General features: G+C 47.8%; 1 protein-coding gene across 1 annotated transcript in view; it reads right to left on the bottom strand.

Annotated features, from left to right (window-relative positions):
• Nucleotides 1–347: 347 nt before the first annotated feature.
• The window catches only part of LHFPL4 (LHFPL tetraspan subfamily member 4), a 60,083-nt gene continuing 35,839 nt past the window's right edge, over nt 348–24,591 (bottom strand). The window contains exons 3-4 of the mRNA XM_066613005.1: nt 5,585–5,821; nt 348–382 (exon numbers count right to left, since the gene is read on the bottom strand). Coding sequence (XP_066469102.1) covers nt 348–382; nt 5,585–5,821 — 272 coding nt within the window. The remainder of the gene's footprint in view (nt 383–5,584; nt 5,822–24,591) is intronic.

Raw genomic sequence — 24,591 nt, 5'->3', positions numbered from 1 at the left:
TAACACTGCCTGAGAATATTAGCCAATCTTCTAACCAAGGGAACCAGCTGCACAGTCTCCTATTTTGGCTACTTCTAAGTTCATTTCCCCAGACAGAGAAGAGGGGCAGACAAGGGTGACACAGGTTTAAGGAGACATTACACTACACATTGTAGGAGACAGGTGGGAGACCACAGACTACACTACACATTTGAGGAGACATGTACATACACACACATGCTTACTAGAAAGGACTTGACAAAACAATGGCATACCCTCCCCCCCCCACACTACACACATGTGAAGAAGGACAGGACAGAACTAGACTAGGGGTCCCTACTGACAGGGATTGCACAAACCAGGTTACACTAACACAAAGAACTTACCGCAGTGCCAACAAAATCTGCTGAAAATATAAAAAGAGGAGATTAGGATTGAACTCCAGTTTCCGGGGGGGGGGGGGGTCTAGTTTGGACCCTTGTGTCAGCATTAAAAGGTTTCTTTAAATAAAAAGGTCTTAAGCCCCCACCAAAAGGACTCTAAAGAGGGAGCTGTTCTCAGTTCCAGGGGGAGGGAGTTCCATAGACAGGGAGCCACCTCCGAGAAGGCCCTCTTTCTTGCTGCCATCCCCCTCACCTCCACTGGTGGCGGCACAGTCAGAAAGGCCCCCTCTGATGACCTGAGAGGGCGGGTCGGATTGTATGGAAGGAGGTGGTTCCTCAAATATCCTGGACCCAAGCCGTATAGGGCTTTAAAAATTAAAACTAGCACTTTGAATTCAGCCTAGAAACGAATTGGCAGCCAGTGCAGCCGCCGAAGCAGCAGCCCAACTAAGTCGAACCGACAAGCTCCAGCAACCACATAGGTGGCACTAATTGTAGTTTCCGGACCATCTTTCAGAGGCAGCCCCATGTAGAGTGCATTGCAGTAGTCTAATCTGGATGTCACTAGGGCATGGGTCACCATGGCCAGGTCTGAACGACTCAGGTATGCTCGCAGCTGGCGAATCAGCCGAAGCTGAGCAAAGTCTCCCCTGGCCGCAGCCGCCACCTGGGAATTCAGGAGCAGCTGCAGATTCAGGATCACCCCCAAGCTGCGGACCTGCTCCTTTAGAGGGAGTGCAACCCAATTCAGAGCAGGATGGTAGTCTTGGACCTCTGTCTTATCAGGATTCAATTTCAGCTTGTTCGCTCACATCCAGATCCCAACAGCCTCCAGACAGCGGTCCAGAACTTTGACTGCCTCCTTGGAATCAGGAGGAAAGAAAGAACTGGGTGTCATCAGCATATTGACGGCACCCTACCTCAAACCTCCGGATGACCTCTCCCAGTGGCTTCATGTAGATGTTAAACAGCAAGGGGGACAGAATGGAGCCTTGTGGCATCCCACACCTAAGAGGCCAGGATGCTGAACAAGCATCCCCAAGCACCACCTTCTGGGATCTGTCAGCCAGGAAGGAGTGGAACCACTGCAGGACAGTGCCTCCAAGCCCCAACTCAGCCAACTGACCCAGAGGGCCATCATGGTCGATGGTGTCAAAGGCTGCTGAGAGGTCCAGCAGGACTAACAGGAACACTCTCCCCCTGTTCATTCCCTGGCACAGGTCATCCACCAAGGCAGTCTCTGTCCCAAACCCCAGCCTGAAGGATCCAGATAATCAGCTTCATCCAAGACCCTCTGGAGCTGGGACGCCACCACCTGTTCGATCACCTTGCCCAGAAATGGATTATTAGAGACTGGCCAGAAATTGTTCAAGTTAGTAGGATCCAGGGAGGGTTTCTTCAGGAGGGGGTGAACCACTGCCTGCTTCAAGGTCAGTGGCAGTACTCCCTCCCTCAGAGAAGAATTCACCACCCTCCCTGTCCACTCGGCCAGTTCCCCCCCCCCGGGTAGATCTAATTAACCATGCCGGACAAGGGTTGAGATGGTCTCACACTCCAGAGAATCCTGTCTATATCCTCAGGTTCTGAGGCTACCACCATCAGGATTGTGATGGCCACCACTTTTATAACAAAACAAACAAACAAAAAAACCCTTTGCAGGATGCTACAACATCCTGCAGAGGACCTCTGGGGGAAAAATGGTAGCTGGCAGTTGTTGGCACAAGTCTCACTATTGCCATCTTGAAGCAGATGCTGCAATGGAGATGATTTGCAAAGGGGGTAAGGAGTTCTGAACCTTTTTTCAATCACAAATTGGGTCTGAAAGTCCTCAGCTGAAAACTTTGGCCTACCCACTCTGTGACTTTCAGCCCAATACATGATATTCCAAAGCGGGTATTAATAATTCAGTGGGGTTTACTTATTAGAACAGGGGTGTCCAAAGTTTTTGGCAGGAGGGCCACATCGTCTCTCTGACACTGTGTCAGGGGCTGGGGAAGAAAATAATTAATTTACATTTAAAATTTGAGTAAATTTACATAAGTTTACATAAATAAATATATTAAAGATGAACTTATATGAATGAATGAAGGTCTTGCAATAGCTCAAGGCCTATAAAAGGCCTTGCACAAAGCAAGGCTGGCCTTTCCTTTGCTGCTGCTACTGCATCACAGATGTGAAACAACAAGCAGTGGAGGGAGCCCTCATCCCACAGCTCATGCAAGAGGTCAAACAGTCACCCTCACACTGAGAGTGGTTGCATTGGGCCAGTGTGGGCTCCAACAAATCTTCGGAGGGCCAGAGGCTCATTGGAGACTGGGGACTCCCTGAGGGCCGCATTGAGAGGCCTCGAGGGCCGCAAGTGGCCCCCGGGCCGGGGTTTGGGCACCCCTGTCTTAGAACATGCATTGAGGATTGAATAGTTGTTATGCTTTGCGGGCCAAGAACTTCCTTTTCTTTACCATTCAGTAGGGGAGTGCGTGCCTAGCCTTTAAGTAAAGGGAGGGGAATATATCCTTCCATTCCAGTGTAGCATGTTTTCATTAAACTTTTCCAGTAATTTAATTTAGTTCAGTTTTTTTTTGGGGGGGGGGATGACACTGTGTGCCTTTAACAGGGGCTTCACCTGCAGCCATTATCAAGTGAAGCTTTGCACCATCTAGAAATAACCATGATCCTCTGCTGTACATCAGTCTACTGTTAAAGGCATGACTACAGGGGGCGGTTCAAAAGTTGGCAACCCTTAGACTGGCTATTAGGATATTGCATTTGAAAAGGGACTAAAGGGAGTTTATCAAAATGCTAAAGAATGGTTGGGGTTTGGATGATGTCCTGAAAAGATCTCATTTTCATGGGCTATCACTTTACTACAGATTCATAGCCTAAAACCCAGCAGGCACTTTTGCCTACATACAGCCTGTGTGGTGAGAGACTGTTGCACATTCCTCGGGTCCAGGATGGGCTGGAAAAAGAATCTTTATATTTCTCTAACATCATCAGCAGCAGCTCTTGGTTCCCTCTCAGCAAAACCGACTTGCTGCCCCAGCACTCGGGTTCCTGGCGAGACTGTCTTTTCTTAATTCAAACAGATGGACCAAACCCGGAGGCCAAGAGATTTATTCTGATTAATTACATTTCCAATTAGGCACCTTGGGCTTTCCTGGCATCCACCCAAGCCTCAGAATGGCCTGGAGAAGCACAGGCAAAGGAATAATGTGGCTTGATCTTTCAGCTCCGAAGCCCAAAGGGCATGTGACCGCGGGGCCTGGGTCTTTCAACACAATCTGCTCCAGTCACAGAGGGCTGAGGGAGGGATTTAAGAGTCACAGGGATGTGCCGGAATGGTGCCAAAGAGGTGTGTGATCTGTCCTAAGGCCGTACCTGCAGCTTTCCCCAGAGCAATGATAGCTATCTAATGGTAGTGTGACTATGGATAATTGTCTGATATGCACTGAGATTGTCTTGCATCCCGCTAGATGGAGAAAATGGGGCCCAGTGTCACTCCAGTTAGGCATATTTCTCATCGCACTGTTTATCTGTATTGCAGAACCTGAAGACGAATGGAGGTTGAAACTCGGATATTACCTCTGATGTGTTATTTCAGAGTAATTCTATGTAATACTTCACTGTATTTTCTACTACATTAATGGCTGTGGCATGTGTGGACATGGACTAAAATCTACAAATGTGTTCTTGGACTGCTGATGTATGTGGGTTTGAACGTTGTAAAGGGTGAATACTGGCGATGAGATTGTCATTTATGTTGTCAATTTTAGGTATTACCGGTTTTGAACACACTACCCTTTATAATGCGTTGTGTGATTTTGTGCGTAAATGCATTTTCCAAGCATTGTGTTTCATCTCTGTGCCCTATACATTTGTGTGCCAGAAACATTTTTATTTACATTATAATTGGAAATGCTATCTATGCACAGGCATGCCTTGAAAACTCATACACTTTTTCACATAAGGAGCGAACATTCACCAATGAATACAATGCCCAGGTATTCTCTAGAATACCTAATTTTTGTTATTTGTCTGTAATATATAGATATACGCAAAGAGAGGCAAACTGTGGCCTATGGGAAGGCACGTTCCACCCAAAATCCTTCTAGGGTCTTTTCTCTAGAGTTGTGGTTCTCAAACTGTGGGTCCTGGACCCACCAGTATGTTGTGACCCAAATTTTGGTGGTTTGTGAAACTGACAGGGAAGATTAGATTATGTACATCAAGCTGCTACTTGGGGGGGGGGTTTATGTACATCAAGCTGCTCCGGGGGGGGTGGAGCACTGCTGCCCAATCACTATTTTAGCCACACCTCTTGGCATTTATAAATCAGGCACCAGCCCCTAGGTCAGTGATTTTCAATTTTTTTTATCTCATAGCACACTAGCAAAGCACTAAAATGGTCAATGCACACCATCCGTTTTTTTACAATTGACAAGGCACACTGTGCTGTCAATGGGGGACTCACATCTCCCAATGGCCCTATTAATAAATGCCGCTCTCCCAAATTCCCACGACACACCTGAGGACCATTCGCGGCACACCAGTGTGCCACGGCACAGTGGTTGAAAATGGCTGCCCTTGGTCCTCTAAAAAGTTTGGGAACCACTGCCCTAGAGCACTTTCTAGGGGTGCTCAGCATGTGCAATTTCATGCCCAAAGTAATTCAACGATCCTTCACATTGTCAGTATTCCATCACCATTTGAAGACTTTTCTTTTCAGGCAAGTTTTTAATTTCTGAATAAGGATTACTTTATTTTTAGAGCTGGCTCGGTAGTTTTTAATTCTGCTTTTTGTTTTCCGGTTCAGTGTTTGTGGTCTGCACTTTACTATTATTTCTACTGTTTGAACTTGAGCACTCCCAGGTTGGAGACGGCAAGATGGGATATACATGATCTAGAAACATAAAGTTTCTAGACTCTCTGAGATAATGTTGCATGAGGGCTAGAAACTTGTAGTTTGCCTTCTCAGATCAAAGGTATGATTTCCAGGTTTTTGGAAAGCTGCCCAATGTTGCATTAAATGTGAGTGTGTATCCATGTTATGTTACAGATTTTCCCCATATCAAAGCATGGATTGTCGAAAACTTAAAATGGATCCAGAGGTGTGTGTCTTTCCCCACACAATCCATAGTGGATTACTGATGGCCACTTTGTGGCATGTGGGGTGCAGAGTCTGAGTGTCTGTTGTGCCTCAGGACAAAGTGGGCAGCACTCACCTTTGTTCTCTGTTTTGAGCTCCTCGTGAAGAAGGTCATTCTGCCGGTTGCCGAGAACGAAGGCCAGGAAGGAGAGAATAAGGGCGTTCAAGATGCCGATGATGGCTAGGATGTAGGCCCAGCGCACAGAGCAGTCACCCAGCGAGTACTTCCCCGTCTTCTCCCCACACATGTCCCTGACGGTCTCTGAATCCCAGCCATCTGGGAATATCATGCAACCCAGCACCAGGCAGAGAGCTGGACAGAAAGAAACAGGGAAGGGTTGCAGTTAACACGGCTGAGATCACTTGATCCATTGTGCAGGCTACAAAAGAGTTAGGTGAGCTACAGTGGCAAGAAAGGATCTTAGCAGTGCTACAGTACTGTATAGATTTGGGGGTGAACTGAGCCTAAAGCAGTGCTTAAAGTACCCCAATTCTGCACTACAAAGAGACAATGTCTGCAACTTAAACACAGTCACCTCTTAGGGCTGGCCAGGTGCTGAACTCTTGCTTAGTTGCAGAACCAGGTGGGTGCTGGGGAAAAAAATGGTGAGAATAAGTTATAAAAGGCAGGCCATGGTCACTTGCAGGTTCTCAACCCGGGGGACCCCAATCTCCTGGTAATTGTACCTTGGCATCAGTTCATTACACGTGAGGATCTCCTGCTGCAATAGCACAACTTGAAAAAAAAAAGATGTCACAACTCTGAGAACATGGGAAAGAGGCGAGGAAAACACAGAAAAGTCACGTCTGACCATGTGCATCAGCTGGATTGGCAACAAGTCATATATACATTGGGTAGTCATTTTCCTATACAGCAAAAAAGCCTCACGTAGAGCACGCCCAGATCATGCAAGGTAAATGCATTTCTCAGTGTTTGTGTGGGAGTGTCTCTCTCTACTGCTCATGTTAGAGTTGTGAGGAGAGGCAAAGAGCTTTGTGAAGCACTTCAGTCCCCACCCCCAACCTTTGAAAATCCTGCTCCTACCCCCACATTCACACGTTTTCCAAGTTTTATCTCTGTTCCCACAAGGACTAGAAACTTGTCCTTTTAATTATGGAGCAGAAGTTCTTGGGGTGCTGCATTCAGTGTGGAATACGTACAAAATCCTTCCTGTAGCAAAATCTGTTGTGGAAAGGTGTGCCCAGTTTATACACACTGACTGTTTTGCAGTCTCAAAAAGGATGTCAAAAGGGCTATGGGGGAAGTTGTGGTATCTGCTGGGACTAGACCAAGAAGTAGTAGTTGTTAACTATAGGGAGGAAGGTTAAATGTTAAGTGAAAATAGAACCATTCTGAACGATAAATCTGGAATAAACTGCCCAGGGAGTGTGTAGATTTTCCTTTTCCGAATTGCTACTGAGTTGCAGAGATGCCGGAGCTGAACCCAGACACACCTGTCTGCCTTAGAAGCTCTGCTGCCTATTTTCAGTTGTGTGCTGTTTAGAGGCTAGGAGATGGAGCCACAAAGCAGGGCACTGCTGCTTGAAATCAGGAATTTGCTAGATGGCTATGACGGCTTGCAGCCATCTATATATGAGATGGCTTTAAGCCACACTTCCTTGGTTTCATTCCTACCTGCAGTATAGGGCCATTCAGGCTGACCTACTTTTCAGGATTGTTGTGAGGGTTTGCCACACCGTAATACACACAAAGCAATTTTGAACATTCAAAGCTAAGGTGCGAAGAAGTTGTATTATGTGAAGAAAATGCATGCTGTGTGTGCTCAGGGACACTCTAATCTTATTATACAGATACAAGACTGAGCTCTGGCCCCTTTAAGTCTTGCCTTGGAGATTTTCAGAGGTTGGCCAGGCGGCCATGGAAGATGCTTTGGGGATACAAGAGCTTGCCACTAGGCTCCATTTGGAGAGTGATTTTTAACTAGATAGTCTGCTTGTTCCTTTCAGATCTATGAATCAATTGCTGGAGGCCTTGCCTGGCAAACCCCCCCCCCCCCCAAAAGCTCCTTTTCATCCATTAATAATCAAGGTACTTGATTGATGCCTTGAATGGCTCTAGCTCATCTTTAGCTGTTAGGCAAACTCAGGGAGAGAGAAGCCTGTAGTATGTCGATCCCTCACAAGATTGCTGCCTCCTGACTTATACCAGGTTGCGTACTATACATTGATCTAATGCAAAGCCTCAGCTCTGTGGATCCCTTTGGCCCCGCATCCTCAGCTGTGGAATCCTTGCCTGACCTGAATGAGAAGGGAGGAACAGGGCTGGCTGAGGGCATATTAAAACTGCATTAGGGGGGGAAAAGTGCTCATTAGTTTGAACCAGACAGGTGTGTGAGTCATCCCAGATACGCTTACCTTGCAGCAGATGCTTATATATGCACTCAGGTACAACACAGTGCGAGGGGAGGGCAATCTCTTTTCAAACACCTCTGCCAAGGAGAATGGGGCAGAGGCGGGCGAGACAAGCTGACAGTCAGCTTTTGATATCTTTTCTGCTTGGATCTTCTGTGAGCTGGGGGGCGGGGTACAGACAGTAACAGCAAGTGGTAGAATATGAGGAGGAGACAGGATTTCTTTCTGATGCTGAGGAGGAGGAGAATGTAGACCACCCTGAACATGATGGCATCAGAGATTCGTAGGCATAATACTATACAGATGGCTCCCTTCCTGGGTGGAGGCTGGTTTAAAAACCAGAAGGAGCCAGTGTGGGTGAGGGATCTGTCCATGCACATGTCTCTTCCTCCCTGGTATGCCATCCCTTCAGAGCAGATTGCTCTCAACCCCCTCTTATTTAAATATTACTTGAGAGTAAACAAGAATAGCGCAGACCAGGCCACAGCACGTCAGCCAAACAGTGGCACCAACGCCAGTCGTAGCTTCTCTCCAGGGCACATTTTTTCTCTTGGAGGTAGATAGCAGCTTCTTTCCCCCACCCAGATTAGGACCATGGTGGGAACAACAGGCTGATCCCATGTGGTCTTGATCCAGATTTCTTCCCTTCACACTGGTTGGCTGGTTTTTAAATGAAATAAGGTGATACACTGGCGTGCTTAGATTAGATTAGAACAGGGGTCTCCAAACTTTTTGGCCAGAGGGCCGCATCAAATATCTGGCACAGTTTTGAGGGCCAGAAAAAAAAAAATATTAAATTTATATAAATAAATTAGAGATGGAACTGAGATCTGTGAATAAATGAATGAATGGGCTCATTCATTCAACCTCTCTGGCCCTTAGAACACCCTCCAGATGCAAACAGAGCATAATTCCAGTCATGTTTGGCGAAGTGGGCCAGGGGCTTTCAGGGGACAAGAGGCTGGCTGCGGGCCGGACAGAGGCTTGCTGTGGGCCAGATGTGGAAACCCCTGGATTAGAACTTAAAAAGAACCCTTCTGGATCAGGCCAAGGGCCTAAATAGTCAAGTTTCCTGCATCTCACAGTGGCCCACCAGATGCTTTAGGGAGCACTCAAGATAACAAGATACCCATATCCTGTTGCCACTCCCTTGCACCTGGCATTCTGAGATGGGTGACCTCTAAAACCCAGAGTTGCATGTAGTCATCCTGGCTTGTAACCTGTGAGGGACTTTTCCTCTATGAATCTGCCCAATCCCCCTTTAAAGCTTGTCATGGTGTAGTTTGAGCCTGAGCAAGGCTGGGGTCAGGAATTGGACACTGTCTGAGTGTCCATGGCTACTTGGCTGGGCCAGGCCCTGAAGCCTTAGTACTACACAGCCCCCAAAGCACAGTCAGGGTATCTGGTGTGCTCCCTGGGGTATCTGGTGTGCTCCCTGGGGCATTTGGTGGGCTGCTGTGAGATACAGGAAGCTGGACTAGATGGGCCCATGGCCTGATCCAGTGGGGCTGTTCTTATGTTCTTAGGGGATGAGTAGGAGGAACCATGGGGGCCCATTGCAGGGTTTTGCCCCAGGACCCTAACAACCTGGCACCAGCACTGACCCTGCAAATGGTACATTGCTCCATCTAACCCAGAACTATCTGGTCTAATCAGTGGCTCTCCCAGCTCTCAGGCAAAAAAAAAAGAAAAAAAGTGCTCATTCCCACCACCTGGGGCTTGATCCTTTATCTGGAGATGCCAGCCAACAAACTCAGATCTTCTGCATTAAAAACATGTGCTCTGATGCTGAGTTATGGACCAAAGTTATGATACTGAGTTATGACACAAACTCAGTCATTTGGAGGCAAAAATATAATCAGTAAATCTTGTGTCCTGTTGATAAATTTCAAGACAGTAAAAAAATGCAAAATTTTTACTTGGAAGATTCAGTATGTTACACTTTAAAGCAAAACCTTTACAAAATTTGCTAAATAAATAAATGCACATCTGCATTCTAATATGTCCTTTATGTTCTAATTTCTGCAAGGAAATCTGAGCTTGTGAACTGACACGACCCAGTCGATTACCCCAAGCAGTAGAGTCGGCTTCAGTCCTTCCCTCTTCCACCTCCCTGCAGGTGCTGATCTTGTTGGGAACTGCTCGAGTTCATCTCCTAATCGTATTATGTACAGCTCAGCTGAGCCATAGTATCAATCTCTGGGCTTATCCAGAGAGGCGCTTATATAGAGCCCTCCTGTTCCAACTTGTGTGCACTAGGGCTATCCTGTGGCAGAACATTAGAAACCTTTCAGTGAACCTGCATATCAGGCTGGATATGGATGGCTCCAGGATTTATAAAAACAACCAGATTACAAATGTTCAAGACATCAGTGTAACAAGAAATACACTATCAAAATATCCTCCCCCCCCCCCCAACTTGGCCCCAGTCATTACATGCATGTCGATTGTCACCCTTTTACCCTGAAAAAGCTACTCGGTGTGCAAAAATTCAACTGGTGAATCTATCCTGGAATGGAAATGTAGTGAGATGTTTGTTGGATGTCTGTCATCCAGGGGTTCCACAAGACTGAGTGTAGACACAATACTAAACCATGGTTTAGTGTTATGTACTTGTGGTGAGCTGAGTTTTGGGAACATGCTTTCTTCCCCACAACTGCAAGCATCTGCATTTGGTTGAGAAGAAACCATAGTTTCCTGTTACCTCTGTAGTCAGGGAAACTGGTATATTCCAACTACAAACCTGTTTCTGACACTACAGTTTGATCCTGGTTTGTGAACTAACTGTGATGAGAATAAACCACAGCAGTCCAACACATGAAGGAGGGGGAATGAGAGTGTCTCAGCCTAAGGCTTTACTCTCCTGGGCTCAGCTTGTGCACGGAATGTTAAGCTTGCATAAGAAACTTTTTAAAAAGATAATCCAGTGCCCAGCCTCTGTGCAATTCAAAAGAAGGTATGAAGCTGCTTTACTAGTCAATTAGGCTGCAATCTTATACACACTTTCCTGGGAACAAGCCCAGATGACACAGAATTATCTCTGTGTAAATATGTATAGGATTGTGCTGTTTGTCTAATCTGGTGCTGTCTACACTGACTAGCAGAAGCTTTCAAGCAGGGGTCTTGCCCAATAACTGCTATCAAAACAGATGCCAGAGACCTGGCTATGGAACCTGCTGTATGCCAGGGGCAAATCCAAGGGAGGGGCCACGGGTATCTGCCCCCCCCCAAATTGTCATGCCAGCAGGGAAGGGTGCCCGCTGGGATATGGAACAGCACAAGCACTACGAGGAGCCCAGGTCCATCCTCCTGGAAGATGCTATTCCAGAGGACAGTTGAAATGGGAACCCAGGTCTACCCAGCCAGCAAACCTTGGTCATGGAGGCCAAAGATCAACCAGGAGCCCAGGTCCACCTGCCCAGAAGCAGCAGCTCCACAGGGCCAGAATAGGAGCCCAGGTCTACCCAGCAGGTAGATCTGGGCTCCAAGTCCAGGCAGCAATGCACAGCAAAGAAATTATTGTTGGCTTAATGTGCAAACTTCTCTCCACTTCAGAGAGAAAGCTCACATACTGCACTGGGAATTTTGGTCGGTTCTGACAAAGGTATTTTTTTTTAACTGATCCTGTGACTTCACTTGATGAGGTGTCGTGATATTTTTTTTGTACAGCTCCTCACACCTTTGGCTTGACTTTTTGATGACTCAACACCCAGAGCTGTTATCAAATCATGGAGCACAAATGACTGTAAATGCTCTCTCAAATTTAGAATCTCGTTTTGTCAAAGCATAACTGGGATTAGTCTTCCCAATGTGCACCACTTTCAGCCTGTTTTCAGTTTCTTCTCAAGCTGGGTTCTCAGCTTGGGGAGGGGACAGGCAGAGAGAGAGAGAGAGAGAGAGAGAGAGAGAGATCTATGCTCCCTGACTGGCTGCACCAAGTGCAGTGTCCTGAAAAACACTTTCCCAGTTCCCTGCAGGAACAAGCGACATTTGCACACACAGAACAGAAGTGATGTGGAACTCTTGGCTGCCTTTGGCATAGGTAGCAGGGAGGGAAGCAGTCGCTGGGCCCAGGAGAGGGAAGGGATGGATGGAGATCGAAGATCACTGTGCCTGCATGCCCCAGCTCCATCTCCCACTTCTTCAATGAGCATATGGGTGACAAAAAAAAATCACTGCCAGCCAGGGAAGATAGCATGTTGGCCACAAATCAGCCTCCAGAACCAGGGATCTGGGGTTGAATCCTAATGCATGAACTGGCCAGATTTAAAAAAAAACAAACAAACTCTCATTGGCTAAAACTATTCCTACTGTTCAACCTGTAAAATGATGAGCTCCTCCTCTTCCTTCCTGCTCCCACCCCCTCCAGTTGTCTACCTTATCTAGACTGTATGTTTGTGGAAAGTGATGGTCTTCTGTGCTATTTCTGTGCAGTATGTAGCAGATTTTGGACCTCAGAGAAATAATATGTAGGACATACTAATAATATAACAATAAATGTTAAGGGATGCTTCTTATGAGACTGGTGAATCAGGCTTGTGGAGAAGAAGTTGGCCCTTGAGGAAGATTTTGCTCAGAGACTATGGCATAATCTTCCCATCACCCCTTCATTCATGCAAGAGTTCCTAATTCTCTGCCCTTCTGCAAAGATTTCCTGTAAAGCAAAGCAAGTCACAAAAAGACCCCTTCTGGATTGCTCCACCTGAAAAGATTCATCTAGTCTAGCATCCTGTTTCCATCAGTGGTCAGCATCTCATACGCAGGGGTTTGCCATGTCTGTAGCTTTCTTGAAACAAGTTACTAATCATGTAGTTTGTCCTTGTGTATTCTGTGAAACTGTCAATGATGGGAGGCCCAGTTAGGACTGGGACCACAGTGTGCAGGGGGGATTTTAACCCTTTGCTTGACAAATATCCAATTGCTACTGGAGCGATTGTCACCTTTTTGCTTCTCTCCCAGAGCACACGGCCGCTTGGAGGAAGAAGCATTTTCATCAGGACACAGCTGAAGAGACAAAAGGGTTAAATGTCCTCCCTGAGCATCACAGTCCCAATTCTAAGGGCCCTCCACCCACTGCTACTATACACTTGAGAGCAAACTGCTGTGTTTGTGGTTTGCAGGCTGACACTGAAAGAGAGAGAGAGAAAGAGAGAGCCCCTTGAAAGGCTGGGCCCAACCATTCATTTGATGAGATGTTCCAAAAGCAGCACTAGTAGGTTCTTTGGATTAGAAAGCCCTGGTGACTTTAGCTGTACTGCTTGCTTTATTTACAAGCGTACTAGTAGAGCGTAAATTGAGGCAAAGAGGAGGCACTCCCAACAAAGGAGCAGACTCACTTTTCTGTCTCACTTCCCCAAAGAGCCCTTCAAAACAAAGGTTGGTTGGTTGGCAACCTTCAGTCTTGAAAGACTATGGTATAAGCCTACAGCACCTGGTATTCCCAGGCGGTCTCCCATCCAAGTACTAACTAGGCCTGACCCTGCTTAGCTTCCAAGATCAGAGGAGATTGGGCATGCGCAGGTGCCTCACAGTTAACTTGCAGCTCTCCCTATCCCTTTCCCTTTCTCTCTCTCTCTCAAGTCATGCACATTGGGGCAAAAAAATCAAAACTTTAGATATAGGCTGATGGGTTCTGAGCTGTCTGTGACAGATCAGGAGAGAGATCTTGGGGTGGTGGTGGACAGGTCGATGAAAGTGTCGACCCAATGTGCGGCGGCAGTGAAGAAGGCCAATTCTATGCTTGGGATCATTAGGAAGGGTATTGAGAACAAAACGGCTAGTATTATAATGCCGTTGTACAAATCGATGGTAAGGCCACACCTGGAGTATTGTGTCCAGTTCTGGTCGCCGCATCTCAAAAAAGACATAGTGGAAATGGAAAAGGTGCAAAAGAGAGCGACTAAGATGATTACGGGGCTGGGGCACCTTCCTTATGAGGAAAGGCTATGGCGTTTGGGCCTCTTCAGCCTAGAAAAGAGGCGCCTCAGGGGGGACATGACTGAGACATATAAAATTATGCAGGGGATGGACAGAGTGGATAGGGAGATGCTCTTTACACTCTCACATAATACCAGAACCAGGGGACATCCACTAAAATTGAGTGTTGGGCGGGTTGGACAGACAAAAGAAAATATTTCTTTACTCAGCGCGTGGTCGGTCTGTGGAACTCCTTGCCACAGGATGTGGTGCTGGCGTCTAGCCTAGACGCCTTTAAAAGGGGATTGGACAAGTTTCTGGAGGAAAAATCCATTACAGGGTACAAGCCATGATGTGTATGCGCAACCTCCTGATTTTAGAAATGGGTTAAGTCAGAATGCCAGATGCAAGGAAGGGCACCAGGATGAGGTCTCTTGTTGTCTGGTGTGCTCCCTGGGGCATTTGGTGGGCCGCTGTGAGATACAGGAAGCTGGACTAGATGGGCCTATGGCCTGATCCAGTGGGGCTGTTCTTATGTTCTCTAAATCTTCACTAAGGATGTAAACGTTGCCTTTGCAAGCTTTGGTCAAAAATTAATTCTAGTCCAGAACTCATTCCTACACTTGTGGCCAGGCAAACACTTCCAGGAGGCTCACAAAAGCACAACAGCCATCCCTTCCCACTGTCAGATACGCTACCTCTGAACATGCAGGTTCTATTCCTAGGTAGAACTACTAGCATCCAGAGATAAACCTGCCCCTCCATTAATTTGCCTAATCTTTTCTATTAGAACCAAGAATCCCCAATCAAATTGGAATGTCAGTTTTATCTGCAGCCTGCCTTTAATGGCCCCCCCCAGTGTGTCTGTCAGAAGTTCTCCTCTGTAGCAAACCATTAATGCATTTCTACCATATCTTACATTTCAGAAGATGCATCAAGTCTGTTTGAAGAGCTTGTGCAAGTCTTCGTAGAGTCAGCAGCTATAATTATGAGCCTTAGATTTAAAATTCAAAACGCACCTTGGGGGAGGTGGTCCAATAATCAGCTAGAAAGTCTGAAAAAGATGTATATCGCAGGGACCAAGAGATTCAGTTAATTAAGACTTTTTCTTCAACCTATTGGGTTCAAAGAGGGAATTCTATATAAACTCTCTCTCTCTCTCTCAGGCCCAGCCAAGGCTTGATCATTGCCTGAAGCAGCCCAGTTCTGCCTGCCTGCCCGCCCATATATTTTGGAGGATATGCTAACACACACACACAGCTGCCATGCAAGCTGTACCTCCTTCTCTCCCACCACCATTGCTTCAAAGCTGGCCAGCATGGTGGGAGCCAGTGGTGGTCAGGCATACACCAGCCTGTTTAGCAGAAGTCAGCAAGAGGAGAAGTAAGAAGGGGTGATCATCTTCTCCACAGACCTCCTGGAAGGACAGCTTTCAACAACACTGTGGCCCCTACCTTCTCCTCCAGCTCCACAACAATGATACTCAGCAGCAGCCTTGGAAGAGAAGCTGAGCCATGACCCCCATCTTCTTGCTCAAAGGAAGGCTGGGTGGTGGACCAGGGGAGGTGGTGGACAGGCATGGGGGGGGGGAAGGTTTCTCCCAACCTGTTGTTCAAAGCAAGTGCTTTCCCTTCCTTTGCAGGGAAACAGCATGACATTTGCTGCTGCTTTTCGCTCCCCTGGGACAAGCAGGGAACTCAGGAGAGGTGGTGACAGCCACAAATAACAGAGGGATCCTAAGCCGAGCCAAAATGTGCAGATACTCACTACTGAAAATGAACCTAGAGCAAATCCTGGAGAAAACCATCAGACTACAGGGTCAATACTTCTATGAGAGTCAAGAGTTGGCAACTTGTTCTGGGCACAAGGCTCTGTGAGAAATTGATCGCGAGCTGGAGAGGGCCAAGGGCATCACACTGGGAGAAGTCTCACAGGGCAACTTCCAATCGCCTTCAAGGATTCTCCCCAAAACATTCCTGCCAGTTGCTTTTTGCAGCTTTGCCCCAAGTGCAATTTGCAATACGTTCCTTATCTCATCATACAGCTTGAGAATAGTAAGCTTTCCCGCATTCAGAAAGCTTCACCTGGACCTTCTCCTTGCAGCCCTTACAGCGACTCTGTAAGGTAAGTGAACGTGATTGCTATCCCCACATAAAACATAAGAAGAGGGGGGCAAAAGAACATAAGAAGAGCCCTGGTGGATCAGGCCAAAGGTCCATCTAGTCTAGGTTCCTGTATCTCACAGCGGCCCACCAAATGCCCCAGGGAGCACACAAAACAACAGACACATCTTGTGTCCCGGTGCATCCTGCTGCGTCCCACCTTGCAGCTGCGAAGGACTGGCCTGCCCAAGGCCACCAGGCGAGTTCACAGCAGAGGCGAGACACCAGCTAGGTTGTTCCTGATCCATAGCTGATTCTCTCACCCACTATGCTACATAACTTAATCAAGTCGAACAAAAGACCATTCAGCCCCCTGCAGCAGCCCCTAGGGTCTCAGGCAGAAGTTATTCCCCACCCTGCTACTTGAGTTGCCAGAGATGGAATATACATGCTAAGCCTGGGGGAATGCTGTCATTCAGTGGCGCAGACCCTTTTTTGCATACAGAAGGTCCTTGCAGGTTCAGTCCCTGGCATCATAGTGTAAGGACTAGGGAAGACTCCCATCTGAAACACTGGGGAGCCTCTGCCAGGCAGTGTAGACAAACTTGACCTAGATGGACGCATGACTTGATTCAGTAAAAGGCAGTTTCTTATGTGTCAGTATGTGCTCTACAACTCAATTATGCCCCTTTCTCTAAACAGATACTGTTTACGCGTGATAATGAACAAAGATAGACTTGGGGTACTCAATATATATAAAAATGAATGTATTAGAGAGCCAGGATGGTGTAATGGTTGTGGTATTGGACTTAGACCTAGATCTGCCCGATCTCGTCTGATCTTGGAAGCTAAGCAGGGTCAGGCCTGGTTAGTACTTGGATGGGAGACCGCCCGGGAATACCGGGTGCTGTAGGCTTATACCATAGTCTTTCGAGACTGAAGGTTGCCAACCACCAGACCCTATCCTGCGGGCCGCATCCAATGCCCTGCCTTTCCCCTCCCCCGCATGAATGACACCATTCCATGGGGGAGCCATCGTGTCCCAGCGCTGATCTCCCCCAAACTGAGTTCTGGCCTGTCACTCCAGCAGCCATTGCCCCCCGGATTTCTGGGGAGGCACGGCAGACTGGAGCTCAGTTGGGGGAGATTAGCAATGGGAAAGGAAAGTTCCCTAATGGAATGGTAAATGCCCATCATGCCAGGGATATCTTTCCCAGGATTGCTGACTAGAGACAATCCAGGTTCAAACCCCTGCTTAGCCATGAAGCTTCCTGGGTGACCTTGAGAATCTCTCAGCCTTACCTACCTCACAGGGTTGGTGTGAGGACAAAAAGGAGGGAAGGAGACATGCACATCGCTCTGAGCTCCTTGGAGGAAAGTATTGTAAATAAAAATGTGAAAAATCCATTTTTAAAAAACGGTCTGCAGTAATTGAACCAACCTCTTTCCTTCTCTACTGTGAGTATAGACATGGTTCTCTAGCAGGAATCACTAACAGAGGGACAAAGGAGAGAAGGGGCACCTCTCTAGCATCTGCACTGCATGGGCGCCCCTCTCCCTCCCCCTTATCGGTCTCTCTCAGGATTCTGCTCTGCTCTTAGAGCGGCAAACAACTCATTTGCATTCAAACTGCAAACTGAGCCAAGGTTGAGGCGTCCCTGCCGCAGGTGAGGACCTCTCTGCCCAGAAATTTTTGTATGGTGAATGATACAAAGACTTGAAATGCAGGATCCGTCTTTATCCTCTCTACATTCACATGTTCCTTTCTATCCTGGTAAGGGAACGGGGCTGTAGCTTAGTGCCAGAGCACCTGCTCGGCTTGCAGAAGGGCTCCTGGTCTCACTAGACAGAGCTGGCAAAGGCCTGAAACTCTGGACTCCTAGTCAGTGTTGAATAACACTGAGCTTGGTGGACCAGCAGATCCACTCTTGGTGGATCAGAGTAAGTAGCAGTGTTTGAAAATGGTGTTATTAATTTTATTCAGAAGCAGTAGCATAGCTAATGATCATGCAGCTAATTGCAAACAATCAAAATGACGCCCTGGAAGTGATGTCACAACCAGAAGTGACGTCACGCCCAGACGTTTTAAAAAGTGAAAATCAGGGGAAAACCTGCGTCCTCCCCACAGCAGCTCGCCACCCACTTGCTCTGCTGCCTCCCCCAGCCAGTGGCATAGTGAAGGCAGTGTTTCTCAACCAGCAGTATGGATACCACCAGTGGTACTTGAGGTGGTGTCTGGTGGTATTTGTGGGACCCCTGGGCACCTGCCACCTGGCAGCAAGTCCAGGAACACAACGCAACAAGCAGCAGTAGGAGGCTCGGCTGGGTGAGCAGAGCTCCAAAGGATGCTTTTCCATGCTCGGAAAAGGCCTCCCATCTGCCCTGAGCCTCTTGACCCGCGCCTGTCACATTGCGCCTGGCCTCTCAACCCAGAAGTAACTGGTGATGATGTCACCGGTTATCTCTGGTGGCACTCTGAGCAAGCCCACTGTGTTCAGTGAGACACAGGCTGCAATCCTATCTTTACGGCATTTTCCTATGTTCCAGACCCCTCAGTGTAGTGTTCCCCCTTACTTGACAACGAGGAAGCCTCTACTCCTTCCATTCCCTGGACTAGAAAAGGAAGGGTGAGATAGAGACCCTCTAGTCCAGTGATTTTCAACCTTTTTTGTCTCATGGCACACTGACAAGGTTCTAAAATGGTCAAGGCACACCATCAGTTTTTTGACAATTGACAAGACACACCATGCTATTGGTGGGGGGCTCATATCCCCCAGTGGCCCTACTAATAAATGACCCTCCCCCAAACTGCACACCATTCGCCGCACACCAGTGTGCCATGGCATAGTGGTTGAAAATGGCTGCTCTAGTTCACCACTCTCCACTCGTCCACACTTCCTCTTCCACTCTGTTCCCCTTTCTTTCCCAATTCAGGGAGCGAGAGGAGAGGCAGGTGGGCACTTTCTTGCCTGAAGCAACTCTCTCACTTGGTCTGGTGGGTGGACTGGCCCTGCTTGAGACCACTGCACTCTCTCTCAGCCTAACCAACCCCACAAAATTGTTTCAAGGATAAAATGGAAGGGGGAAGAATCATTTAAGCCATCCTGGGTGCCTCGGAGAAAGAGCAGGATTAAAATGCAATGAGTAAATATACTGTTGCAATCCACAGCTGGGAGTAAGCTCAGACTGCAAGGCAGACACTTTATTTTCAGGTTACTGAGTTCAGGAGTGGGATGGATGGAGCAGGCAAGGATCGGCAAGTGTGCACACACCGCTTTCCTGTCGCGAACAAGTCGTCGGCAAAGGAGAGAGTTTGGTCCATGGAACCAAACGGAAAAGACCAGATTGCCCTCTCTCCGGCAGCAGCAGTGGTGAGGATCACACAGCTTATTTTCATATGCTGATTCCTTGCACATGCATTGCGCACAGCTGAATTCAATAAGCAATCAGAGCGGCTACTGGGGTTGCTGGGCAGCTTACACTTGGGTAGTAGCCTAGTGTCGTCCTCTCCCCCATCCCACCCTGCTCCCCCTGGACTCGCTTTCCTGATTTCAAAGGGCAGGAGGGAGAGTTTGGGTCACTGGAAAGACACACTCTCTGCAGGCGAGCTGCCTCTTAATCCCGTTCTCCATGGCAACAGCATGCATGTGAACATAGCCACAGCCACAAGTTGCCTCCCAGGTACTTCACCCTCCCTGCTCTCCAGTTTCTGTGCAAGACGGTTAGCAGTGGCAACGGGGAAGGTCAAGGCCAGCCTTGAGCCAGATCCTTTGCACTGCTTTCTGACCGGCCGAGAGGGAGGATGAAGGACTGCGGAAGGGAGCATGTGGGTCTGTGACCCACACACACATCACAATATATCACAGTTCAGAGCAGTGTATAAGGTTCTACCCCCCTCCCTCCCCCCCACACCATTTATTCTCACAACAACCCTGCGAGGCGAGCTAGGCTGAGAGCAAGCGACTGGCCCAGGATCATCCACTGAGCTCTATCACTAGACCCTGCCCCACCTGACTGCTCCAGTCCTCCTTTTCATTTGACAGGAATTCAACTTGCTGTGCACAGATCTTTGCTGTGTCTGGAACCAGGACTAGATGAGACCTTGAAGAAGGTCCCAGTCACCACTCCCAGCGTGTACCGTGACCACATCCTGATGTACCAAATCAAATCCTGTTCTGCGGGATCCATAGCTCCATGTTGGGCCTCCCAGCCTGACAAGGGGCTGCTTTGTGCCAGCTAAATAGTCAGCGCAGAGTCGAGTAGCCCCATTGCGGGACTTCTGAACTTACCCAGGGGAAGGGGATGAATGTCCTCTCCCCCGAGGAGACGGCAAGAGCTGCCAGCAGCTGCCTGACATCCGTAGGATACAGTGGCAGCCATTTTGGCACTGCTGAAGAGCAGCTCTACCTAGAGCTGCACAAATGTAGCTTCCCCCCCAACTCTAAATATTAGAGGATCTTAACCAGCTAGTTGTTACTTTTTCTTGGTCCAACAGCGCAGAAGCTTTGCAAACCTGCCAGGCATTCTAAACCTTTACAAGAACTCAGGTGTATTTGAAAGCTGTGGAGTGTTGAAGTCAATTCGAGACAACACGTAGAGCAAGAATAGCAAGCTGTTAAGAACAGAGCCTTGAGGGATCCTGGCAAAGGGGTAAACAGGAAGAGTAGCCCCCCAATACTGAATGAATGGATAGGAGAGAAGAGAGCCACTTGAGGAGAAAATTTCAAGACCTAAGTCATGAAATGGAGCAAAAGAGTGATCACAGGCCTACAAAACTGAGGGTCAGAAAAGTTTTTCCCAAACTTTATGGTGCTTTGATATGAATTTGGGGTGCCGATTCCAAAAATGGCATCCGTTTTGCCCTATCACGCCTAGTTTTGGAGATACAGTATAGCCTCATTAGTGAATGGTGTAGGCTTCCTCAGGAGGAAGCTGCTTGAACCATTCACTAAAGAGGCTCTGCCGTGTCTCCAAAACTAGACGTGATGGGGCAAAACGGATGCCATTTTTGGAATCGGCACCCCAAATATACCCAGGAATTGGTGTAACGTTTAAGGAAGCAAAATGTGTGTTGGCCTGTGTAACTGAACTGAAGCTTTCTCTTTTACTCTCTTCTGTGAGGAAGATCTGTTGTCCAGTCCTAAAGACCTTTTATCCAACAGAGCTGTGTACTTCATTTTTGACTATATTCTCTTGCTGATGTAAGGGATGGACCCCCTGTGTTTCCAAAGAGAAATATATATTAATGATTCCCCTTGCCAGTTCCTTCGACAACACCAGCTCCTTCCACCATCACCCCAGGAGTACAGGTAGGCCTTCTGTTTCTGAGATGCACTCGAGGGAAGAAGCAAGAATCTAAAGTTGATCCAGATCAGGGCTTTACTCAGTGAGTAGTGTAGCTGGCCCCTCTGGCACCCAGGGCCGTGATGCTCAACGTCACCCACCCACCCCCAGTGCCTGACCCGGAAGTAACTGCGATGATGCGATGGTGTCACTGCCAATTACTTCCAGATCGTGGACACTCGAAGCAGTTGCGTGCTACTCTGAGCGGCTGACCACTTCTTTTTTTTCCGGAACAAAAAAGGGGGAAAAGTGGTCAGCTGCTCAGAGCAGCTTGCAACTATTCCAGGGGGGGAGGGGAGGAAGCAGGAGAAGGTACCTTGACACCCCTTAAGGCATGGTACCCAGGGCCCTGTACCCCCCCAGCACCCCTTGGCTCTACTGATGTTCCAGAAAGGGTGAGCCAGTAGGCCAGTGATAAAACCTCTCACTAGCTACCTCAAGTGCATTGCAATGTGTCTCGTTGCACCTATGCTCTAGTTTTGACCCTTGGCTGGACCGCACATTTCGCAGGCATGGAGCACTATGGCATAGAGTGCGTGCAAATGGGAATCCAGCTTTGTGCTTAGACAAGAGGAGGAATTCAAGATAGTCCTTTCCTTTCAGTGAGAGGGAAAGCCCCTAGCTTGAGCAAAGTCAGCTGAGCCCTAGTAGGATGACGCTTCACAGTGTGACGTCCCCCCACTTTTCCCTTCAGGGTCTTTGATGCATCAGTGCCTCAGTCCACAGTCGGAAGTTTCCAGGCCAGTTCTGTGAGATGTGACAGCTGCCTCTGAATAAACACACTACACTATTAGCTGAATAAACGGACTATACTATTCGGTTTGGGCAGCTGTGGGCAGTGCCTGGGAAAATGTAACACCCTCATCTGTACCTGATCTCTTCACAGAGATAGCAACCATATGTAAACCTTCTGCTAAAAATGAACAGCCCCTTATTTGCTATCTTATCTCTGTTGGACTGAGCGTTTGTACTGACACACTGCCAAAATTATTCAGGGTTTTGTTTTTTTTTTATAAATGGGATTGGGATCAATTGTTACAATTCTGTCACTTCTCAGTCCTACTACAACTATCTACTGCTTTGGGGGCTTTGCTGAAAAATGACCTACAAATATTAAAACTTCAAAATATATTTTGAGAATTCTAGTGGCTGTTCTGATGAATTGGCGTACACTGTTATATAACTGAACATGACATATTATCACGATATCTGCAGTCTTGGGATAGCGCGGTATATTTTTTCTTTTCCTTTGCACCAAACCATCCGCCATCTCACAATATTTTAACCTTTTTGTGCCAAACCATCTGTGCCGTTGCAGAAAAGTCTTTCATGCCAAATCGTCTGCCATTTTTGCGAGGAAAACATAGATGTGTGAGAATGGTGAAATCTTTGCCTAACCTTAAGGATGCAATGCAACTGCAAGTAAAACGCACATATAATCTTTTTCGGTATCAAAACTTAATGGCGCAAACAGAGCCAGACAAAATTTGAATATAGGTTGACGGGTTTTCTTCTAATATTTGATGCTCAGGGATCAGAAAACTGAACTGAAAATGGAATTTTGCTTGGAGGTTTTTCCGTATGTCTTGTTTCAATGAACTGATAACACAGGCCAACACATGTTTCGCTGTCTTAAAAGTTAGACCTATTTCTGGGTATATTTGAGGTGCTGATTCAAAAAAATGGCATTGGTTTTGCCCTATCATGTCTAGTTTTGGAGACATGGCTTAACCTCATTAGTGAATGGTCCAAGCAGCTTCCCCATGAGGAAGGCTTTGTAATGAGGAAACTGCTTGAACCGTTCACTAATGAGGATATACCATGTCTTCAAAACGAGACATGATAGGGCAAAACTAATGCCATTTCTGGAATCAGCAACCCAAATTCATATAAAACCACCATAACTTTTGCGGGAACAAAGTTTTCCTGACCCTCAGAGTTCAATCCTAAGACTGCACTGGGCCAGTATAAGTCCCTTGTGCTGGCTTGGGAGTGTCACAAATGTGCCATAAAGCAAGATTGCACCCCCCTGAGTGTCAGCCAGGTAGGTGCAAGGACATGAACCGGCCTGCAGAGGTTGCATCCAGCCTCAGTGCAGACAAAGGTAGGTCCACACCAGCCGAGCTCGGCCAGCATGGGGGTCTGCGGGCGCATGGGGAGGAAGGGTAGGAGGTGTTATGGTGCAGTGGGAGAGCAGGAGTTGGAGCAGGAACCAGCATTTGTGCCAGATCCCGATCCCGTTCTCAGGCAGCCCGGGTCAGCTCTGGGCTGCTCAGATCTGCACCACCTCTTCAAGTGGTGCAGATCCAAATAGACCCATTGGGGCTGCAGTGGATCTCGCCAGGGTAAGGGAAAGTGATTCCTCTTGCCCCAGGCTAAGTCGCTTTCAGCCCCAGACTCATGCTGGATACGGGGCAGGACTGCCGGCTTCCCTGTTCCAGCACAAGTTAGGATTGTGCTGTCACTTTCACAGGCCTGTGTTACAAGAAAGATGGGGAATTCTCAGTTCAGTGGCATCAACAATCTGGGGATGCGCTCAGAAAACTTCTTTGTTCATACAGCTATTTTGACAAAGCTGTGAAGAAACAAGAAGACTTGTTTCTTTAGGCCCTGTGAACATTCCAGCATCTGTTAAGGACTATGTCTGGGTACCCCTCAGGAATGCCTTTGCAATACTGCTGGGACAGGAACATGAAAAGGCATAATCCAGGCAGCAGCTGCTGCCGGGGCTTAGCTAGCAAGTGTGCTGCCTTAGGGCACACCTTCCAGGCCTCCCCTCCCATAGCGATGGCCTTCCACAGCCTCAGAACACCCTCCGGACGCACAGCTCTGGTCAAGTTTGGAAGGTGTGCAGGAGCAAGCAAGGGGGTAGGACCACAGTGGGGGCAGCATTGCTGCCTACTGGAAGAGTGCTGCCCAGGGTCCTGTGACCCCTATGACCCCCCTCAGCTACGCCAGCGGGGGCTGCAGCAGTATCAAGACCTGGCCACCATTTGATAAAGATGATAACGCTGGTGGTTATATCATCACGACATGATGAGAGTCATGGCAAGGAAGAGTTTTGGGGTGGGTCATCAGGCTAGAGACCATCAGAACAGGCCCAGATGGAATCCTCACCCAAGAGAAAAACAAAGAGAAAGCACACACCTGCTCTTCTGCTTTCATATCACCCCACACACCAAAACACTGCTCTCAGTAACAGGTACAGGATGCTCTTTACACTCTCACGTCACACCAGAACCAGGGGACATCCACTAAAATTGAGTGTTGGGAGAGTTAGGACAGACAAGAGAAAATATTTATTCACTCAGCGTGTGGTCGGTCTGTGGAACTCCTTGCCGCAGGATGT

The sequence above is a fragment of the Tiliqua scincoides genome, chromosome 2 (assembly GCF_035046505.1).
Source record: "Tiliqua scincoides isolate rTilSci1 chromosome 2, rTilSci1.hap2, whole genome shotgun sequence".
Taxonomy (NCBI): domain Eukaryota; kingdom Metazoa; phylum Chordata; class Lepidosauria; order Squamata; family Scincidae; genus Tiliqua; species Tiliqua scincoides.
Note: the sequence above shows the minus strand (reverse complement) of the source record. Positions and strands in the feature narration are given on the sequence as shown.